Source organism: Vipera ursinii (assembly GCF_947247035.1).
Source record: "Vipera ursinii genome assembly, chromosome: 3".
NCBI classification, from domain to species: domain Eukaryota; kingdom Metazoa; phylum Chordata; class Lepidosauria; order Squamata; family Viperidae; genus Vipera; species Vipera ursinii.
This window is the reverse complement of record NC_139516.1, coordinates 1,340,417-1,353,787: the sequence shown is the minus strand read 5'-3', so window position 1 is coordinate 1,353,787 and position 13,371 is coordinate 1,340,417. Positions and strand designations below refer to the sequence as shown.

General features: G+C 52.2%; 1 protein-coding gene across 2 annotated transcripts in view; it reads left to right on the top strand.

Moving 5' to 3' along the window:
- The window catches only part of CTNNBL1 (catenin beta like 1), a 90,916-nt gene extending 85,986 nt beyond the window's left edge, over nt 1-4,930 (top strand). For both annotated transcript variants that reach the window (XM_083360868.1, XM_083360867.1), the window contains exons 14-16: nt 783-920; nt 1,578-1,650; nt 4,706-4,930. In XM_083360868.1, coding sequence (XP_083216994.1) covers nt 783-920; nt 1,578-1,650; nt 4,706-4,794 — 300 coding nt within the window. In that variant the 3' untranslated portion in view covers nt 4,795-4,930. The remainder of the gene's footprint in view (nt 1-782; nt 921-1,577; nt 1,651-4,705) is intronic.
- Nucleotides 4,931-13,371: the final 8,441 nt, after the last annotated feature.

Below are 13,371 nucleotides of genomic sequence, written 5' to 3'. Positions count from 1 at the left end.
CCTCTTCTTCAGCTTCCTCCTCCTCCTCTTCTTCCTCCTCCTCTCTTCCTCCACCTCCTCTTCTGCTTCCTCCTCCTCCTCCACATCCTCCTCTTCTTCCTCCTCTTCCTCCACCTCCTTTTCCTCCTTCTCTTCCTCCTCCTCCTCCTCCCCCCTACAAATCCCCCTCCCTTCTAGCCCTGATGATGTTCCCTAGTTGGGTCATGAAACGTCTGCAAGAAAACCACCCAGCTCAGAAAGCACCAAGGACCCCACAGTCGCCCTCCTCCTCCTCCTCCTCCTCTTCCTCCTCCTCCCTTCTAGCCCTGATGATGTTCCCTAGTTGGGTCATGAAACGTCTGCAAGAAAACCACCCAGCTCAGAAAGCACCAAGGACCCCACAGTCGCCCTCCTCCTCCTCCTCCTCCTCTTCCTCCTCCTCCCTTCTAGCCCTGATGAAGTTCCCTAGTTGGGTCATGAAACGTCTGCAAGGAAACCGCCCAGCTCAGAGAGCACCAAGGACCCCACAGTCGCCCTCCTCCTCCTCCTCCTCCTCTTCCTCCTCCTCCCTTCTAGCCCTGATGAAGTTCCCCTAGTTGGGTCATGAAACGTCTGCAAGGAAACCGCCCAGCTCAGAGAGCGCCAAGGACCCCTCAGAAGTTGTAGGCGCTGCCAAGTGAAGCAGGCGTGGACTCAGTCCTTCCCCTATGAACTCTGCCTGCTTGAGAGGGGGGTTGGACTAGAAGCCCTCTGAGGCCCCTTTCAGCTCCGTGATTCTGGATCCGAATGGCTGCCCCTCTCAGGACATGGTGCGCCGTGGGGAGATCATTGACGACGACACGGAGGAGGAGTTCTACCTCCGGCGCCTGGACGCCGGCCTCTTCGTGCTGCAGCTCATCTGCTACATCATGGCGGAGATCAGCAATGCCGGCATCCCTCAGGTAGGACCGGCCGGCCCTGCCCTCCGTCCTCCCCCCCCCCATGGCTCGGCCCTTCTTTTATTGACGGATATTATTTATGTATTTGCATCTCCCCTTTATTGTTTTCACAAATAACCTACTCCTGTTTTCTGCACAACCACCCTGCAAGGTAGACCGGGCTGAGAGAGAGAGGACTGGCCCAAAGCACCCAGCTGGCTTTCATGCCTAAGGCGGGACTGGAACTCGCCATCTCCTGGTGATTGGCCCAGAGTCGCCCAGACACTTTTTTGTGCCTAAGGCAGGACTAGAACTCACCACCCCTTGCTTTCTCCCCTGGTGCAGTTCCCGACCCACTGCGGTGCTTCAGTTTGCAGAAGTGGGGGTCCTGCAGCCTTCCACAGCCCCCCCCGCCGGAGGTCCTCTGGGGTCTGCCCCACGAAGGACTTGCAACTGCTGCCTCTTTGTCCTTCTCGCAAACAGTTGTGAGGTACAACAAAGCCGCCACAACATACGCAAAGTAATCCGCCTATTGTGATTATCAGGAACTTAAAAGTCGTTTAAAAAAATTCAAAACACGCTGGGCCCAGAGCAATCCGCCCCATGGCTTCCCCAAAGGCGGACTTCCTGCCCCCCAACAGAGACCCCTTTATCCCCCCCTTTTCTCTCCCCCCCCCCCAGATCCGCCAGAGGGTGCATCAAATCCTGAACATGCGCGGAAGCTCCATCAAGATCGTCCGGCACATCATCAAAGGTGAGCACAGGGAGGGAGGGAGGGGCTGACTCAGAGCCCCCCCCACAGGGCTCCCCTCCCCTGGCCAGGAGACCCGCTGGCCTTCCTTGGGGGGGGAGGACTGGGGGGGGGTCCGGCTGAGCCACCAGCGAAGGTCACTTTGCCTGCAAAGCCAGCAGCAACAGGGGCAGGCCGAGGGGGGGAGGGCAGGGGGGGCCTTTGCTGCCAAGGTTGCCTGGGGGTCAGATTCTGGGGTCTGCAAGCCGAGAACCAGGCAGGCCTGCCCCACTGGGAGGGCGAGACCTGGTTCTGATACACTGGGAAAGTTGGGGAGCCGCCCAAAGCCTCCCGCCCCCCCCACACACACACAGACCCTGAATGTGGCAGTGGGTTAGTGGATCCTTTGGGGGGTGTTTGTGGCCGCCTCTGAGAAGACGGGGGGGGGATTTTGAGCACCTGAAGGCCACTTGCTGCTCCTCTGGCAGGTGGGGGGGGGGAGAGGAAGGGGGCAGGGCGCCACTTGGGGAGGCCCCAGCCTTGGGGGGGGCTCTCGTGGGGGTCCTCTGACCCACCCCCTTGCTTGCTGCTCTCCCTGCAGGGTCCCCCCCTCTCCCCAATCCTCCTCCTCCTCCTCCCCTCCTTCTCTTCTTCCTCCTCTTCCTCCTCCTCCTCCCCCCCCCTCCTCCTCCTCCTCCTCTGTTGCATGCTAATTGGCAGCCTGCTTTGGAGCCTGCTTTTTATGGCCTGCATATTTTCCCTGTTTCTCTGCCAGCCTGACAGCTGATGGATCCCTTGGGAGGAGGGGGAAGGGCGGAGGAGAACGGCTGGGAGGGATCCAGTGCTCCCTTTCACAGGGAAGCCGGAGACAGGCGGGAGGGGGGGGACGTGGGGGAGATGAGAGGCAGGGAGAAGCTCTTGGAATTCCTTGCAAGCGCCCTGGAAGGGGGAGGGGGGGAGCCTGCCCACCCACCCAGAATCCCCTTCTTCTTCTTCTTAGAGAACCCCAAGTGCTGCAGGCATGCTGGACAAGGGGCCAGAAAACCCAAGGGGGGGGTGTGTGCATTGGATGTGACCTCATCCTTTTGCAGGAGACCCACCCACCCCCCCCCCCCGGCTTCCTCTGCTCTCCAAAAGCCTCGCCTGCAAACCCTCAGAAGGCAGAAGACCAGAGTGAGAAGGGACCTTGGAGGTCTTCTAGTCCAACCCTTTGCTTCAGCAGGAGACCAAAGGCGTCCAACTTCGGGAACTTTAAGACTTGTGGACCCCAACTCCCAGAATTCCCCCAGCCAGCTATGCTGGCTGGGGGCATTCTGGCAGTTGGGGTCCACAAGTCTTGAAGTTCCAAGGTTGGACACACAAACACACCCATACTATTCCATCTGTGGGGCAAGAGGGATGCCTGATGGGTCCTGTTGGATCCGAGGGCCAGGAAGGTCCCAGAAGGACTCCTTCCTCAAAGGTGGCCCTTCGCTTATCAGGCAGGCAGGGGGGCCGCCTTCCCGGTGCTACAGCAGCCTGCGTCCTTCCTGCATGGCGGCTCCAGAGAGGCTACATCGTCTCTTGCTCCCTCCGGGCTCAATCGGGCGACGATGCCCGCGTCGCCTTTCCGTCCCTCCAGATGCCCATGAGTGGCATTTTGTAGCAGCTGCCAGGACGGAGTCAGTCTCTCGCTGAGAGGCTGGCAAACAGCCCCCTTTGATGCTCTTCCCCCCCCTCCACGGGTCATCGCTGTGCCATCACAGGTGTGTCCGGGGGGGACTCCCTCTAGAAGCCCCAAAGAGCCGAGATTGCTTCCTTGCAGCAATGAGCTGCTTGGGACCCAGAATAAGAGAATAAAAGAATTGGAAGGGGCCGTTGAGGTCCTCTAGTCCAACCCCCTGCCCAGGCAGGAGACCCTACACCATTTCAGACAAATGGGATGTTCAGTCTCTTCTTAAAAACCTCCAGTGTTGTAGCATCCACAGCTTCTAGAGGCAGGTAGTTCCAAAGCTTAATTGTCCTCACAGTCAGGAAGTTTCTCCTTAGTTCTAGGTTGCTTCTTCTCTCCTCGATGAGTTTCCATCCGTTGCTTCTTGTCCTTGTCTTCTGGTGCTTTTGGAGAAGAGCTTGACTCCCTCTTCTTTGGGGCAGCCCCTGAGATACTGGAAGACTGCTATCATGTCCCCCCTCATCCTTCGTTAAATCCACTTCTTCCCCCCCCTTTCCTCCTCCAATCCCACTCCCCTTCTAGCATTCATTCGCCACCACGGCACTAGTGCATGAAAAGACAGCCGATCCCGTGGCCTACCAGCCCTGATAATAGCCCTAGTTTGGGTCATGAAATGTCTGCAAGAAAACAACCCAGCTCAGAGAGCATCAAGGACTCCACAGCTGCCCCCCTCTTCCTCAGAGGAAGCACGACTCCTGTGCCAGAGTTGTCCAGATGTGAATAGACTAGACTAGACTAGACTAGAATGGAATGGAATGGAATGGAATGGAATAGAATAGAATAGAATAGAATAGAATAGAATAGAATAGAATAGAATAGAATAGAATAGAATAGAATAGAATAGAATAGAATAGAATAGAATAGAATAGAATAGAGGCTGGAAGGGACCTTGGAGGTCTTCTAGTCCAGCCCCTGTTCAAGCAGAAGAACCTACACCATCTCAGTTTGTTGCTAGAGGAATCCCTGGTGTCACATCATTGCGTAAAAGTAGAAAGCTGAGGCCACAACGGTTATGTTATTGTTATCTTCTACGCTGCTGAAAAGAGTCAGAGGTCAAGGCCTTTTTCTTCCTTTCCCCCCCCTTCCACCCCCCCTTTCTCCTTTTCCTCTCTTTCTCCCCTAGTTTCCCATTATTATTTTCATTTCATTTCTGGTTTTATATTCTGGTAAACTAATAGAAATTTTAAACCGCAACGAGCGAAGGGCGCGAATTTTGGCCTGTCCGCCTCCCCAGACTGAGAGGACTTGGGTGGCAAAGGGATGGAGGAGGCAACTGAGCGACTGAGCTGAGCCCTTCTCTTTGGGCAGCGGGTGGGGGGCTCAGAAGGACCCTTCCTCTTACTCAGACCTCCTCTGGCCTACTTGCAGAGTACGCGGAAAACATCGGAGATGGGAAGAACCCCGAATTCCAGGAGAACGAGCAGAGGCGGATTGTGGAGCTTCTGGAGAACTTCTGAGGCACCCTTGACCAGGACCTCCTGCAACTTGGGGTGCAAGAGAGACGTTCGGGAGAAAGGGGACCTTCTGATGGGTTTTTTTTGGGGGGGGCTGTTATTTTGAATGATTAAAGTTGGTCTGGTTTGTATTTACAAAGTTTCTTGGCTGATTCTTGGTTGAGAGGCGTTGGCCACGGAGACCTTTAACCCCCCAGTTTCTTCTCCTTTTCCAGAAGGATTTGATGCTCCTCTGGCTGTGTGGCCCTTGGGGGCCCCAGATGCCACATGGCCTACTCATTCCCTGTGACCCCAGATCTTAGGTTCCCTTGTCCTCCGGTAAGCCATGCTTCTCGACCTCAGCACCTTTAAAAGAGTTGATTGAGGACACGGATCGTGGCTGATCCTGGCTAACTGAGGCTGTGCAAGGAGCCGCTCCTTGCTTGACGCTAATACTTTGGGTTGATGTTTTCTGACTGCTGGGTTGTTTTCACTTTTGCAGCATGTAGAGTGATCGTTTGTATTCTAGTCTAACTCTTGTTTGCTGCCCGAAGCCTTGCTGAGAGGGACACCATATCAATTGGATAAATAAATAACAATAATCACCTGGTGGGTTATGAATTGATCTAATTTGGCCTTTCCGGGCTGGCTGCCTCATTCATCCGGGGAGGGATGTGTCTGTGTCCAACCTTGGGAGCTTTAAGACTCGTCCATTTCAACTCCCAGAATTCTGGAAGTTGAAGTCCACCCATCTTAAAAGTTGCCAGGTATGCAAAATCGTGTTTTCAGAATAGAAATAATAGGATAGGATAGGATAGGATAGAATAGAATAGAATAGAATAGAATAGAATAGAATAGAATAGAATAGAATAGAATAGAATAGAATAGAATAGAATATGGAATATGGAATATGGAATATGGAATATGGAATATGGAATATGGAATAGAATAGAATAGAATAGAATAGAATAGAATAGAATAGAATAGAATAGAATAGAATAGAATAGAATAGAATAGAATAGAATAGAATAGAATAGAATAGAGGCTGGAAGGGACCTTGGAGGTCTTCTAGTCCAGCCCCCCGCTCAAGCAGGAGAACCTAGACCATCACAGACAAATGACTGTCTACTCTAGCCTCTTCTTAAAAACCTCCAGTGATGGAGCGCCCACGATTTCTGGAGGCAAGCTGTTCCACTCTTTAACTGTCCTCACAGTTAGGAAGCTTCTCCTTAATTCCAGGTTCCATCCATTGTTTCTCTTCCTTCCCTCTGGTGCTTTGGAGAATAACGTGGCCCCCTCCTCTTCTCTGGGGCAGCCCCTCAGATACCGGAACGCTGCTATCATGTCTCCCCCTATTCCTTCTTTTCTTTAGCCTAGCCCAGGGGTAGGCCACCTTGGCTCTTTTATGACTGGTGGACTTCACCTCCCAGAATTCCTGAGCCAGCATGGCTCAGCATGGAAACCTCTCCCTTTTCCCTCAGCAGGGCTGGCTCAGGAATTCTGGGAGTTGAAGTCCACCGGTCATAAATGAGCCAAGGTGGCCTAGCCCTGGGCTAGCCAGAGCCAAGTCCCACAGCCCTGATTTAGAGGGCTTTGCAAGCAGGGGAAAAGCAAACAGGCCCATGTGCTGAAAACCCTCTTCCTGGGAGGGGGTCTGAGCAACCCCCCCCCCCAAGCCTCAAGCTGGGCCAAGCAGCCCCTCCCTCCCCTTTGTCTGCCCAGGGACTCTCCTGCACTTGGCAGCTGCGAAAAGGAACCAGGTGCAGATTCCATCATCAAAGCTCTGGACATCTCCAACCTGTGGAGTCTGTGGGCAACGGAAGAGAGAGAGAGACACACACACACCCAATCTGATGGAGCTGCGAAGGACCCCCTCTGGCATCCCTGAAGAGCGATCCGGGTGGCATATAAAATTTAACAAAATAAAGGAGGGAGTTGTTGAATCGGAACGGCGCTGTCATCCCGGGGACGCTGGGGAGGCAGCCTTCAAAAATAGAAATATTCCTTTCTCCCGCTATCGATTTTCCTTCTGCTTCTCTGCGGATCTCTTTTTTCGCTCCTTAACGGCCAGCTATGGGTCAAGAAGCAAAACTGAAATCAAATCATGTTTTTTTTTCTTCTTCCCCCCCTTCCTTTTCAGCCTTGATTTCTGGCCCGGCGAAATTGCAAAATTGTGACGTTAAGTAAAAGTGTCAGGAGGTTAAGTAATCCCCACGCTACTCCGGCCTCCGAGGCAGCGGGGAAGAGATGGCAGGAAGAGGGGCCCGATGGCTCAATTCCCCTTGCAATTGGGGGGTGGTGGTGGCTGAGGGTCCTCTGAGTATTTTTTTTTATTTATTTATTTTAATTCCATTTATATCCCGCCCTTCTCCGAAGACTCAGGGCGGCTTACAAGCTTAGCAGTAGCCTTCATTCTATGTATATGCCTGCTTATTAGGGCTTTCACACACACACCCCAAGCGGCATTATTACAAAGTCAGCTTAATTGCCCCCAATAATCTGGGTCCTCATTTTACCTACCTGGGAAGGATGGAAGGCTGAGTCAACCTTGAGCCTGGTGGGACTCGAACCTGCACTAATTGCAGGCAGCTGGTGTTACTTAAGGAGGCATTAGCCCACTGCTCCACCAAGGTTTATATATATATAAACACAATTCTCCACCTTGTCATTAATTGCAACTGGCTGCAGCCAGGTGGGGCAAATTACCGCTTTTCGAGCAGAGAACTCCGCTAGGGTGGCATTTAGCAGGAGAAAATGAGTGGGAGGGGTCCCCTTGCTGGACGATGCAGCCCACCCCAACCTTTTCTCAAAGCTGGGCAAGGAGTTTCAAAAGCTGAGTCTCCTTTTTGAAAAGGCGACTGGAGTGGTTTTTTGAAAGGGGGGGTGGGAGACGTTTCGCTCCCTCTCCTGGAAGCTTCATCAGCATTGGATGCTGTGGGGAGAAGGAAGGGGAGTTACTGAGAGTTGAGATTGTGGGGGGGGGGGGTGAGGAGAAGGGGGGGAGACAGCTTCCGACAGGATGGTGTGGGGGAGGAAGGGAAGGGAAAGATTGCGCTTCCTTTGCAGCCTGAGAGCTGTTGTGGTTCCAATCCATCAGGATAGAGCTGGAAGGGACCGTGGAGGTCCTCTAGTCCAGCCCCCTGCTCAGGTAGGAGACCCTGTATCATTTCACACAAGGAGCTGTCCAGTCTCTTCTTGAAAGCCTCCAGTGATGGAGTTGCCTGTTCTGTACCAGCCTGCTACCGGCCCTGCAGAAAAGGCAGGGACAACCCCTTTTACAAGAAGGCAAGAGGCTGGAATTAAGCCTGCCAAATTTATTGCTACAAAAACAAATAGAACAAGATACAACCAAGAAACAGGAGCTTTTCAAGCGGTTGCCTTCAGCAAACCAGCCCTCCCACGCATTCCCCCTTAAATACAGTTCAGGGCGTGGCTTCTCTCTGCCTCCTTCCGAGGAGCCCCATTGCCTTCCTCTGTTTACTCCTGACTGACTGCCTCCTGCATCGGGCGTCCTTGAACAGGGCCAGCTGTGGGTCATCTTCATCCACGCTGTCAGGCTCACACAGCTGGGTCTGCGTCGTGACCAGATGAGAGGGGCCTGGCTGGGGACTCTCATCAAGCTGTCCAACCCCCTCAGCAAGCTCTTCAACACCCCCCTCCTCCTCCTCCTCTGAGTCGTCTGACCCAACTGCCGAACCCACAGGCTGACCCTGAATCACAACATTGCCACAACTTCTGGAGGCAAGGAGTTCCACTGGTAAATTGTCCTCACCATCAGGAAATTCCTCCTTAGTTCCAGGTTGCTTCTCTCCTTGATGAGTTTCCCTCCGTTGCTTCTTGTCCTGCCTTCGGGGGCTTTGGACAAGAGGTGGACCCCTCTTTTTTTGTGGGAGCCCCCGAGATACTGGAAGACTGCTATCGTGTCTCCCCTATTTCTTCTTTTCCTTAGACTAGCCAAACCCAAGTCCCGCAGCCGTTCTTCCCATGTTTTTAGTCTCCAGGCCTTGGATCATCTTAGTGGCTCTTCTCTGAACTTTTTTCCAAACTCAACATCGTTTTTTGTAACGGGGTGACCAAAACTGGATGCAGGATTCCAGGTGGGGTTTTACTAAGGCTTTATAAAGCGTACTAACACTTCACGGGATTTTCATTCCACGCTCCTGTTTATACAACCAAGGATTGCATTGGCTTTTTATTATTTGTTTATTTATTTATTTATTTAAATAGGAATAATTTCTTTATTATTTATTGTATTAGTTCCTTAGGGTCACCCGAGTCAGAGTGCTGAGCCTTCCTGGGCCTGCTGAAAGGACCGTGTTGTAGGCAGGAGACAGACGATGCCCTATCCCTTCCCCTCGGTTGAGGGAGGGCTGTTCCATTTGGATGGCCTCTTGGACCCCTCTTTCAAGCCAGGGGTCCTCTTTGTCCAAAATGTGGACTTTGCTTGTCTTCCAAAAAGTGACCTTTATCTTTCGAAGGCAGATGGGCTGCTGAATTTGGTCCCGATGGGTCTGTCCCCCCGTGTTGTGCCATGCATTCGTGAAATGATTGTTTTGGTTTTTTGCCTCCCCAAAACCAGCCCAGATGCCTTTTGGAAATAAAAACCACTTTTGCTTGCAACGGTGACCTGGATGACTGGGGATCTTCGCAGTCCCTTGGCAATGAGCTGAGGGTGCACCGTCTTCTCAGCCTCCTCCTCGTCTCCAAAGGAGGCCTTCCGTTCAGCATCTTGGAGAGGACCCCTTACCCAAAAGTTGCACCTCCGTGAAGCCCGGCGAGACGGGCCGACCGATCCGAATGCACGAAGCAAAGGTTGGCACCAGAAGGTCTCCTTGGAGCAGGGGCCAGGCCAACGCTTCAGTTCCACAAAGGGGCAATGAAAAGCACGGGCAGAAGGACAGCAGCTCTTGAGGAGACTGTTTTCCTGGGATCACCTGGCAGCCGCTGGGGCTGCGATGCCGGGAGAAGAGGCACCTGCTTCAAAGAGCCGCAGGCCAGCTCCGCGCCTGGGGAAACGAATCGGAAGAGTCGCTTATCCTTGGTGGTGCGAAGGAATTTGTGGAGCCTGGCAGCTGTATTTTATTTGATCGATTGATTATCCCCAAAGTTCCTTTTCTTCCCCAAAAGGCAACTGGACTCTTGTTTTTGTTTTTCTCCCTTCGAAAATCTTTCGCTTCTCATCCAAGAAGCTTCTTTAGTTCTTGGAAGAGAACGGAATCCCTTAGCTGGTGGGGTCTGCATTGCTCCGCAGGATGGACAGGGCAGTTCTCCTCCGTGGGGAAAAAATGTACCTACTGACCCAGCAAAAAAACAACAACCCAGTCATTTCTGTCCCCCAAGGAAGCTTCTTTGCTGGCCTCAAGATGGGCGTCCTGGAGGAAAGGAATTGCAGAGAGCCAGCGATATCTCAGTGCTGAATGCTTAACCTAATTTCTTCCTATTAAAACAGAGCCCAGTTCCTTATTGTAGAGTTGGTGTTAAGTAGCTCATCATGCCAGGAAATATAGGCCACGTCAAACACAGGCTGGGGCTGCTAATGTTTGCGTTCCTCCCTTTCATATTTTCCTGTTGGCTTTTCTTTCATTACTTCCTGGAGATCTGCAACCCGGCCAGCCAGCTTGACGGACAGGCAGGCAGGCGGCATGCGAGGAAGCATCCCTCCCGTTCCGGGCCATTGTATGTGCCCTGGGGCAGCAGCAGAAAGGATGGCTCGGCCAGTCTTACAATCCATCTGCTGAGGGAGTCGAATCTCTCGGGTTCCGGGTTTGGCTTCCTACAATGAACATTCACCATCAGTTGATTTAACTCCTCGAATTGTCTGATTCATCATCGGTGCTAGAAGGGAGGGGGGTTCTCTGGGAGGAGGGGGGATTGTGGGGGTCCTGGGTGCTCTCCGAGCTGGGTGGTTTTCTTGCAGCTGTTTCATGACCCAACTAGGGAACGTCATCAGTGCTAGAAGGGAGGAGGAGGAGGAGGAGGAGGAGAAGCTTAGAGAGGACCAAGGACCCCACAATTCTCTTCCTCCTCCTCCTCCTCCTCCTCCCCCACACACACCCCACTCCCTTCTAGCACTGATGATGTTTCCTAGTTAGGTCATGAAAGGTCTGCAAGAAAACAAGCAAGCTCAGAGAGCACCAAGGACCCCACAGTCCTCCTCCTCCTCCTCCTCTCTGCAAACCCTCCTCCCTTTTAGCTCTGAGGATGTTCCCTAGTTGGGTCATGAAAGGTCTGCAAGGAAACAAGCCAGCTCAGGCAGCACCAAGGACCCCACAGTTCTCCTCCTCCTCCTCCTCCTCCCTCCCTCTAGCACTGATGATGTTCCCTAGTTGGGTCATGAAAGGTCTGCTGGAGAAACCACCAAACTCGGAAGAGCATCAAGGACCCCACGTTCCAACATTCTCTCATTCTTCCCTAGCACAACACGGACTCTCTCTGGGGTCCCTTTTCCTTGAGCTGGCCTACCCCGCAGGGCGGAGCAGACCCCCTCCCTGGCACAGCCTCTTCTCATCTTGAACCTTTGTCTGCAGGTCCCGCCTAGGGCAGCTACTTCTGCCTTTCCCCGGAGGACTTAGCTGTGAGAGTTGCCCCCCCCTCCTCCTCCTCCTTACAGTTCACAAAGGGCCAAAAAGCCATATTTTCAGCCAGGCTTTTTAACGTTGCCGTGTTTGTGCATGTTTTATATTTGTTATGCATCTACGTTCTTTTTATGGGCGGTTTTATGATATCTCCGTAAGCTTTGCAGAGCCATTAAGGGCACGAGAGGCAGAGGAATTTTCTGATTAAATACATGCCTTTTGGTCTTCAGAAGGATTCCCAAAACTTCCCACCCCATCACCTTTCTGGTGCTGGCCGCGCCTGAACCGGTTTGAAACCGGTTGGCTTCAAGCCCGCTCAGCCTCCCTCTGAATTGCCCCAGAGAAAACCAGGCTGTGGCATCGATGCAGCCATCAGTCTTTGCCCTCCGCTGCTCAGCGCCCGATTATTCCTCCCGTATCCAACATCCGCCCTTCGCTGTCTCGGTGGAATTGTTATCGTGGCTATAACACCTTGTCTAATAAAATGTCGCCTTTTGTTTGATATCCGGCGTCTGCTAATATTGTCACCTCGTGGTGCACAGGAATGCTTGGAAGCTCCCAGGAAGCCTTCCCCGGTGGTGGGTGCGAATGCTGGGGGGGCAGCGGGCAAAGCAGGCCCAGTGTCAGAAGGATGCAGCTCCCCCCTCCCCCCCCCAAGTTTATTTTCCTGGCTGGAATTAAATGTGAGCAGCAACACAACATTGGCATCCGTTCCAGGTGCAGCCCCGTTCCTTCGCTGTTGGTTCTGAAGATGAAAGGAAATTTTCTGGAGCTGGAGGAGAGCTGCAGTTAGTGCTGGAGAGCAGGTGAATTTCCCTAAATTGGCCGCTGGTGACGTTCGGCTTTTCTGGGTGAAAAACTCAGAGGAGAAATTTGGATGCCCGGAATGCAGAGTTTTTACTTAGTCTCTCGTGCAGTCTCTTGAGGATATTTGCACAGGGGCGATGTTTATCCTGCCTTTTTGTTTCCAGAATATTTTAAAGGTTTTTAAAAGTAGGTTTGATCGATTTATAATGTGCCATCCAGCCTGTGTCAGTTCTTGGGGATCACATGGTGTGTCTGCATAGTGTGGCAATTCTCCCACCCATCAACTCATCTAAAGTCTTGTTTTTTCAGGTTTTTTAAGATGCCAGGGAGAAGTTGGTTGCTTGGTTCTGTCCAATGGCCTGCTTCTTTTAAATCTTCTTCTTCTTCTTCTTCTTCTTCTTCTTCTTCTTCTTCTTCTTCTTCTTCTTCTTCTTCTTCTTCTTCTTCTTCTTCTTCTTCTTCTTCTTCTTCTTCTTCTTCTTCTACTTCTTCTTCTCCTTCTGCTTCTTCTTCTTCTTCTTCTTCTTCTTCTTCTGCTTCTTCTGCTTCTGCTTCTTCTTCTTCTTCTACTTCTTCTTCTTCTCCTTCTGCTTCTTCTTCTTCTTCTTCTTCTTCTTCTTCTTCTTCTTCTTCTTCTTCTTCTTCTTCTTCTTCTTCCTCTTCTTCTTCTTCTTCTTCTTCTGCTTCTGCTTCTTCTTCTTCTGCTTCTTCTTCTTCTTCTTCTTTCTTCTTCTTCTTCTGCTGCTGCTGCTTCTGCTTCTCCTCCCCCTCCCCCTCCCCTTCCCCCTCCTCCTCCTCCTCTTCTCCTCCTCTTCCTTCTCTTCTTCTCCTTCTTTTCCTCCTTCTCTTCTTCTCCTTCTTCTCTCCCTCCTCCTCCTTCTCCTCCTTCCTCCTACCTCCTCCTCCTCCTTCCTCCTACCTCCTTCTGTCTCCTCCTCCCCTTCCTTCCATCCTTCCTTCCTTCTTCCCTCCCTCCCTCCCTCCCTCCCCCCTCCTCTTGCCTCTCCACCTTCTTCTGCTTCTCTCTCCTGCTCTTTAACCTTCTCCTCTTCCTATATGTGCCTTATATGGTAGGGAAACCCCAGACTTTCTCTCCAGATGGCAAACTAGTTTATTTGCTGTCTTCTTATGTAGTTGCGTGTCAGTTCTGTTCCAATTCTTTCCCTTATAATCTCATTCCTAAAGAAGGAATATTGTGTAGGATAATTTGTGCCCCACC